Source organism: Liolophura sinensis, chromosome 1, assembly GCF_032854445.1.
Source record: "Liolophura sinensis isolate JHLJ2023 chromosome 1, CUHK_Ljap_v2, whole genome shotgun sequence".
Classification (NCBI taxonomy): Eukaryota; Metazoa; Mollusca; class Polyplacophora; order Chitonida; family Chitonidae; genus Liolophura; species Liolophura sinensis.
The window spans coordinates 89,646,089-89,654,314 of record NC_088295.1 but is presented as its reverse complement, the minus strand read 5'-3'; the positions used below and the strand labels follow the sequence as shown (position 1 = coordinate 89,654,314).

Below are 8,226 nucleotides of genomic sequence, written 5' to 3'. Positions count from 1 at the left end.
GGATTAAATTAAGCCTATGTGTTAATGCCACCCTTATGGAAATCTTATACAGCGGCTTACGCAGGACGCCACGTAACATGACACAGCATATATGTTGATGAAGAAGACGCCATCGAAGTTCTTAGAGCTGAATTTAGCACATCTCCTCTGTGTGGGCCTTCACATAATACTATTGTCATTCAGAGACCATGTCACCATTTTTGATGACAGATACAAACTCAACAAATTGAAGGGGAAACAATCCTATATTACGGCGTGCTAGAGCATAGTTGTGTCCCTTGTTTGTGTGGATTAGTATGCATGGTTTAGGCCCACGAATTCGTTATGTTGAGTAGGAGTAAAACGCACCAGAATAAGTTATGATTACTGAAGTGTCAGTAAAAACCTATGGACGTGTTCTATGATGAGGTTGTCTATAAAATGTCCTGAACTGTGAGCTACAGGCACGACATAGGCGACGGGATAGGGCAGTACGTTACACCTGACATGTATATCCCTTAATTGGCCCCAGTTAGAAAGATGCCGAGGCTTTGTTAATTAATAACCACATATACATAAACCTGTGTAAGAAGGCACTTGTATGAGAACAAATTTTAGTGGATGCTATGTTAATAAAAAAAGAACCAAGAAAAAATTGTAGGCCAGTAAAAATTCGTTGGTCTTACCCTTTAACAGCTGTTTGGATTATAGATGTATATGTCCTTCTTCATTACAGCAATTACACATAATTCATATGTACAAGATTTGTATTCGTCGAAAATGCACAGGAATAGCGTGAACTTTGATGTTTTTTTCTTCATCAACTGAGACCATGTGAACAATAATGTCACCATAGCTATATAGCCCAATGAGATCACTATTCGAATCCAGCTGCAGCTAGTTTGGTTCACAAACAGTGTTAGTCAGGTTCCTGCTTGTCAGGTTTACTTCTTTTCCAGGACACTAGTGGTTTCCTCCGCTAACCGTTGACCCTTGGTAACGTGGTTATATACTTTTCAAACATGTATGTTGAAGATGTTCATGTTTGTGTGGATATTTCTCGAATAAGCGATTACATGTATGCAGATGACAACGAATGGAGAGTTATGCTGCTCCCGACGTGTCATGAAAGTTGTTAAAACATACCAATGCCTTTAATTGCAAGCTTTTATACGATATGCAAGTGAATAAGGTTGGGTACGTTCTCAGGTTTTTATTCAAATTTGTCAGATTCCGTACATTTGGCTAATAAGATCAGGACTGTATAATATTTACCCCTATCTCGTTTCTATCATCATATATCTCATGCAGTATTATCGATAAACGAGTTAAATGTGAATGGACGTGGCTCCCTCTCAAACTCTGCTCTGTTACCCCCAACACTAACACTGGCTGCCCTCATATAAGTGCAAGAAATATGTTGAGTAGGAGTAAAACGCACCAGAATAAGTTATGATTACTGAAGTGTCAAATAAATAGATGTGGTTCATTTATATAGAATATTCCCTACTTTTTTCAGTTGTGTATTTGTAAACAATTAAATAAAATAAGTAATCATCAGCTTTGTATATTTTCAAGTGTTTACATCATCTACCCTATACATACATCACGTGTTAGGTGAAAACACCAAACTCGTTGACTTAATTGTCCCGATGAGAAATAATGCAGTTGTATTATTTTATGTGTTGTGATTAATTTGTGTATAAAAGTACACTTGTAGAATTTCTGGAATTGGTATAATCCATTCAATACAGTATATACGGATTATAGTATTTTATTCGGTAGGATTAAAGATCATTTTACTTTTACGGTAAATATACAGATAAACTGAAAGAAGTAAAGCAGACGGATACGGAACGATTGCATCTCACCAAATATAATCAAGTTTCAGACAGGATGAATCAAAATGAAAGATTTCTTTGTTTAAGACTTGTAAGTGCCGAATGTTTTGACTTTATATGACTCTCCATAAATGTTAATAGTGTTTAACTATGCATAAACTTACATTTAAAGCTTTTGATATCTGTCGTAATATACTTTAGTCTCCTTTAGTGATTTTGTTGTGAAAATGAAATAAAAGACAGTCAAAGTTAAGATACATGTATCTGAAGGCTTGTTTTTGTTTATTTGATAATAGTGTTTTACGCCATACTCGAGAACATTTCACTTCTACGACGGCGACCAGCGGGAGGAAACTAGAAAGAGCCCGGGGGTGGAGGTGGGAGGGGATCTTCAGTCATCCGCAGGTTGTTGGTAGACTTTGCCACGTACAGTCAAAGAGAAAGAGAAAGTCAAAGTGAAATAGTCTTGAGTAAAACACGAATCAAAATTAACAAGTAAATATAATAAAATATAGAAATTGCAACATATATATACAAGGCTTAGGATTTTATTATAAAAAAAGGCAACGTCACATTGCACGATGTCTTATTGCAACAGCGAATAAAGAAGGAAAAGTGATGGATGACAATAGGTACTGGCGCATGTATATACAATCGTGAAAAGCGTATCCCCCAAAATACAAAACACATCCACTGCACTCGTCAAATAAGTTATTCAGCTCGTGTGAATGAGTGAGTCAGTCCTAGTATTTGCTCCATTTTTTGTTTACTTTTTTTTTCTAAATCATATTGTTTAATTATTATGATTACATTTTTTTAGATTATAATGGATGAGCAATGTAGCTGTCTATGGTGAATATGGTACAACTAGCTTGTCTGTGACGGGCTGACTGTTGCGGTCTTCGTCTGGACCGGGGCGCGCCGAACGTCCGGATGGATATAGTCCATTCTATTCGTCGTTTGCCAGCTGTTATAGACGGCCTTCATGGCCCGAGAGTCGAGCTCCGGCTGGTGACCAGGAAAGGCGTGTGGGTACGGGGCTGAGGGTAAGAAGAAAGATAAGAATGAGTAGACCCATAAGTGAGCCATCACAACAGAAAGTAGAGAATTCTCAGCAGAAACTTCGTGCAATTATAAGCAGATGCATGTTTTCTATTCCATGCAACACAGGCCTGCTATTTATATTACTTATGACGCAATACAGGGCATATAGATCTATGGGCTTTGGTGTATATCCATACATTTACAGGTTGTGGGATCTAACGTAAAACTATCCTTTATATGAAACCATGAATACCATGGCCGGCCAAACCTGTTTGTTAATCAAACGCCGTGAGCATGAATATTTGACGTGTGGTGAATTGACTGACATGCGGACATGAAGTAGATAGGCATATAGCCTAAAAAACGTTCGTCTTCAGCTGTGTTACTGATATCAGCTGTGGGCTAAAGCCTACAGAAAGTAAACACAAGCTATAGGATCTGAGTATATATCTATGTCCATACGCCCACTGGTAGATGCATTCTTCATTACTGAGTATATCAGCCTGCACTGAACTTTTTTTCTTGCCGCTTTAAATTTTTTCTTTTTAAATTACTGCACACTGTTGAATACGATATCAGTTAAACATGTAGTCAACTTTACAGGCCCCTTTCCACCACATTATATATAATGTATAATGTACGGTACCTTTCAGGTGTTTAAGATCCGTCGGAACTTCACGTGGTACTGTGTTGTAACTGACCCCATAAGTCCTTTCATAATAATGGTCGTACTGAAAATAAAGAAGTTAAAACGTGCTTCTGAGCTACAATAAATAAATAAATAAATAAATAAATAAAGATTTAAGAAGTTAGCGATATATGTCTCCAAGATACAACTGATTTTCCAACGCATGTAAAAATTTTGTATTACATGTACTTGCAGGGTAAATATGCCCATATATAATGTAGTTTGATAGTTTGTAGTTTCGCCATAGTGTTAGCTCGTGCACATGTGCACTCGATCAACAATCCTTTACCATGACGTAACTTTGGTGTACCTTAATGGGGGACTCATAAAACTCCTTCCGGCTTGCATCAAGACAGTCCAAAGCTGTGAACTCATGGATTCTTCCCTTTATTACGTCACAATTAACCATGTATGTGTGCTCATAAAACATATAGGCCTATGAAGTACACACGCAATGCAACGTCACAGAAGAAAACCATGCGTCTACTCTCATTTGGACCTTCTGTATTTTAGGTAGCAAATTACAATTTCTTAATCTTAATGTGTCTAACCTTCAGATGTGATAGTTTCATTGTCCTGTTGTTCTCTACACTGCAGAACTCACGAAGAACCCGGATGCTCAAAACTTATAATTGGTTAGGTAGGCTTATATATCCTGAAATGGAGCCAACTCCGATACGGCACCGGGACATCAGATATGGAAACAGCTATGTATTAATAAGCAGTCAGTGCTGGTTTACGAGTGACATAAATAATATCCATCGGAATGTAGCCTATGTACATAGGCCTAACTTTCATGTACAGTATGTCCGCACTGGGGCCTATTCATATATTCTTTCATATGTTAGGCATGTAGGCTAAAAAGGGCAAACTACAGGTCTTGCAGGTTTTGAATTTCTTTTTTCCAAATACCACAACAGTGGGCCTACCTGAGAAGGCAAACGTTCGGCTTTCCTCACTTCGTTTGTGTCAAACTTTTCTTCATTCCAGTTTCCCACGAGAGTACCGTTGCAGAACGAGCTCTCGTTTGTAGTGCATCTCCAGCCGAACTGCCGGAATTTACTGTCGTCATTACTGTGCGTCCAAACTTCGCCTAACCCGGACGCCCGCACTGTCGATCTGAATGCTGGCTCTTTGTCCACACTCATGCTTCTGTGTGATTATTCTCTGTCACTCACATTAACTGCCTCTGTCCGTCCTCTGAATCGCTACCTGTATTACGGTGTCGACAGCGTCAGTGGTAGCTAGGGGTAACGGGTTGTGACCGCGTAGAGTCACGTGATGTCGTTGCCAACGTTCGCTTCGGGTATGTTCGGTACTGTTCGGCCAAAGCGGGAATACATAAGCAAAATAACATTTATCAGTGAATCTTACCAATAAGTAAGGTCCCCCACTGGTTTACAGGTAATACGTACACGTAGGTAGGGTTATCATAAAATGGCTCTCATAAACGTATTTATACAGGTGGGGAATAATATGGTGATTTTGCCAAATGACACACAGATTAAATCAACTTCCCCAACTCCGCCCCTACAATATTTTTTATTTGCATCTGTCATTATACGATACATACGTATGTACATATCTGTAATATGTGTTGTGAATTTGGCCAGATAAGAATGGATGAATGAAATAGGACTACAATTTAAAATACAGTGGTTTAAAATTTAACAGATGGGTATGTATATGTACACTGTAGTGTAGATATTAACGACACATGACATGTGTTTATAAAAAACATAGGCATTAATGTGCAAACGCATTGCTGTTTTTATTTGAAGGCAGACGTCTTATCCATGAACGCATTACATGTATATGGTGGGACTATAAACACATTCATTTTGGTAAAAACATAGGCTGATATCCTTTGTATAACAGTGACGTTTTCAGTAAATCATTTCAACGTTCTCTCCAAAACACTGGTGTTTTATACAAAAATATGACATGTCTACTAGAGTGGTCAAACAGCCGTTTTTATTTTAACATGTATATGCCTATCAGTTTTTCCTGTGTATGCATCAAGTATATATTCAAATATCGTAAATACAGGTTTATCGGTATATACATGCACATATACGAAATTTTGTCATGTTTACATCATACATATTCTTTTGTCAGACCTATTAATGTCGGCTATGTTCATACATGACTTATTATCATGATAAGTGTCTAGGCCCAAGGCCCTATGCACAATGAGTACATAGTTCATCTCTGGTTCTGGATTGTATACGAAAGTCAGTATTCAGCTTTATTTGTTTTTATTTGAAACTGGTATTTGCGAAGTGTTACATCCTTGGAGGTAAAAGAGACTAAAGAAGTTAACTGTTTATAATTTTGTGCTTTTTTGAAAACTAGGCCTTCATGTACAGGCCCGACACTCGTAGTCCATTTATCGACTGGCCGGATAACTTATACATTTCACATGTATTTTCATCGTTTGTAACTTAATTTATCGGCTTGTACATGTATATTGAGGCGACTATTAAAGTCCTTTCAGCCACAGTGTCACGAAATGGCACTCAGCTTTATCATATATGAATGAAATGGGCTGTATGCAGCACGCTGTAACACGCTGATTAGGTTTATCACGTTAAAAACGTGGGTCTTAACGAGCTTTCTGTTACAATGATGTGGGTGCTCAGTTACAGTGATATGCACGTTCAGTTACAATGATGTGCACGTTCAACTACAATCACGCGCACGTCCATACAGGTACAGTCATGCATATGCACGTCCAGTTATAAAATGACGTGCACGTTCAGTTACAATCACGTGCACGTCCATGCGGCTACAATCTTGCATATGCACGTCCAGTTATAACATGACTTGCACGTTCAGTGAGTTGTATAGTCCTACTCATTGTCCAAAATGTAATCAGAGTTTTTCAAGCTGAAAGATATAATTCATATTATAAACACTTACGCTTTGTGTACCACTTAAGCTCAAATTTTTCGAATTATTTCCCCTTGTGCAATCACTTATTCGGTACAATTCTTTGCTTTCTTCCAGTCTATTCGAATACCAATGCTGCTGTAGAAATACGTCAAATAGCCTATATAAAAATAAAAAGTCTAAAACTCTGAACCTCGCACCATGTGAAAGTGGCTGTATGTGAGTTTTTCAGGGTGTCGTGTTTAGTTAAAAAATCCTTTCTCTCCAAAGCAGAAGAATGCTATTTTAAATCACTCACAAACCAGTGTGACACACCAAGGTCATCGGTTCGATCATAACCAACATCTATTACGGTCGTGTGAATAATCCATCTACATTTGAGAATTCACTAACTGTGCCTGTGTCACTTATATACAAGTCATGTACCTATCGGAATGCGGTATATGTCAAACGTGCATGGGTGTACAGGCCCTGTGCAGTTTTTTGGTGGTGGGCTATATACCATGCAGTTCTGCAGCTTTTCGGTCATCTACCCCAAACATGAGTACTCAGACGGCCAAGTATTATCTGAATTAAAACTAGGCTGGTCTGTCCCCATGATACCATTCAAAATCGGCAATAACATTCCTAAAATTTATAAAGCGGGTGGGTTTCCGCTCACGATAATGCTGACCGCCGTTGTATAAGTGAAATATTCTTGAGTACGAACGTAAAATACCAATCACATGAATAAATAAATATAGTGCGTTTTCTTTTTAATTTAGAACAATTTTAAAACAGTAAATAGTACAGGTACACACACAAAATTAATCTGTTAAATTTAACGGAAAGACTGATGTCTGGGTGACTTTAGAAAGTGTACTGTTATTATAACACAATATCGTGGCTTTCTCTCCGGCCGTAAGTTGGATCTGTCAGCAATCTGCGGATGGTCGTGGGTTTTCCCCGGGCTGTGCTCGGTTTCCTCCCACGATAATGCTAGCCAGCGTCGTATAAGTGAAATATTTTTGAGTACGGTGTAAATCACAAATCAAATAAATAAATATATAAATGTTAGTCTAATAGAATGGTTATCTTGAATTAATAGAATACGTGTGTGTCATATTTAACAGAATAATCTGCTGCAATAACATAATACATTTTAGCATCACTCAGATAACAGATTTTCTGTTAAATTTAACAGATTTGAAATCATTAGCGAGTAAAGCGTTTTAGTGGCCTAGTGGCTGGAGCGTCCGCATGGAAATCGGGAGACCTGCATGGACATGGTCACACCAAAAGTTGATTGGGGCTGGTCAGCACTGATAAGTTAGAGGAAGAAAACAGGATTGGTGGAGCCGGGGTCAGTAGACTGTGTTACTGGGTGTGGTGTGGTGTCTTTAGTGACGACCACAAGACGGCATGGCGTTTACACAGATCGTATGACTCCTCGTCGTTAAGCCATGTAGGCCTACAGATTGTTCGAAAGTCCCCCCCCCCCCTCTCCCTACCATTGTGGTAATTATGTACATGCATGCACTTGGAAAAAGTCCTTCTGCATTTGGTGTGATGAATATCACGTCAGTTAATGTATCAAAATGATTTACATCTGTAAGTCGGCCAATAACGTGATCTCCATTTGTATAGTCAATAATAATCCACAATTAATCCACATTTGATCTTTTAATCTTCAATCAATCAATCAATCAGTCACTGAAGTTATCAAATACTCAGTCAATAGATCTGCCAATCCGACAAAAAATGATTTCATCAGGATATTAAAAACGAACAAATATGTACATA

At 38.2% G+C, this 8,226-nt stretch overlaps 1 protein-coding gene across 1 annotated transcript; it reads right to left on the bottom strand.

Moving 5' to 3' along the window:
- Positions 1 to 2,362: 2,362 nt before the first annotated feature.
- On the bottom strand, positions 2,363 to 4,763 carry LOC135461752 (cilia- and flagella-associated protein 68-like). Its single transcript, XM_064738974.1, has 3 exons — positions 4,482 to 4,763; positions 3,511 to 3,595; positions 2,363 to 2,860 (listed from the first exon to the last, which is right to left on the bottom strand). Exons 1-3 carry the CDS (start codon positions 4,698 to 4,700, stop codon positions 2,688 to 2,690), a joined length of 477 nt encoding a protein of 158 aa, XP_064595044.1. The 5' UTR covers positions 4,701 to 4,763; the 3' UTR covers positions 2,363 to 2,687.
- Between the last annotated feature and the right edge of the window lie 3,463 nt (positions 4,764 to 8,226).

Bases quoted from the DNA above. Each gene is read 5' to 3' on its own strand.
- LOC135461752 (XM_064738974.1), bottom strand. From the start codon at position 4,700: ATGAGTGTGGACAAAGAGCCAGCATTCAGATCGACAGTGCGGGCGTCC. The intron at 3,596-4,481 runs GTAGGCCCACTG...CTTTATTTTCAG, and splicing joins CCGAACGTTTGCCTTCTCAG to TACGACCATTATTATGAAAG. The intron at 2,861-3,510 runs GTACCGTACATT...TCTTACCCTCAG, and splicing joins GGATCTTAAACACCTGAAAG to CCCCGTACCCACACGCCTTT.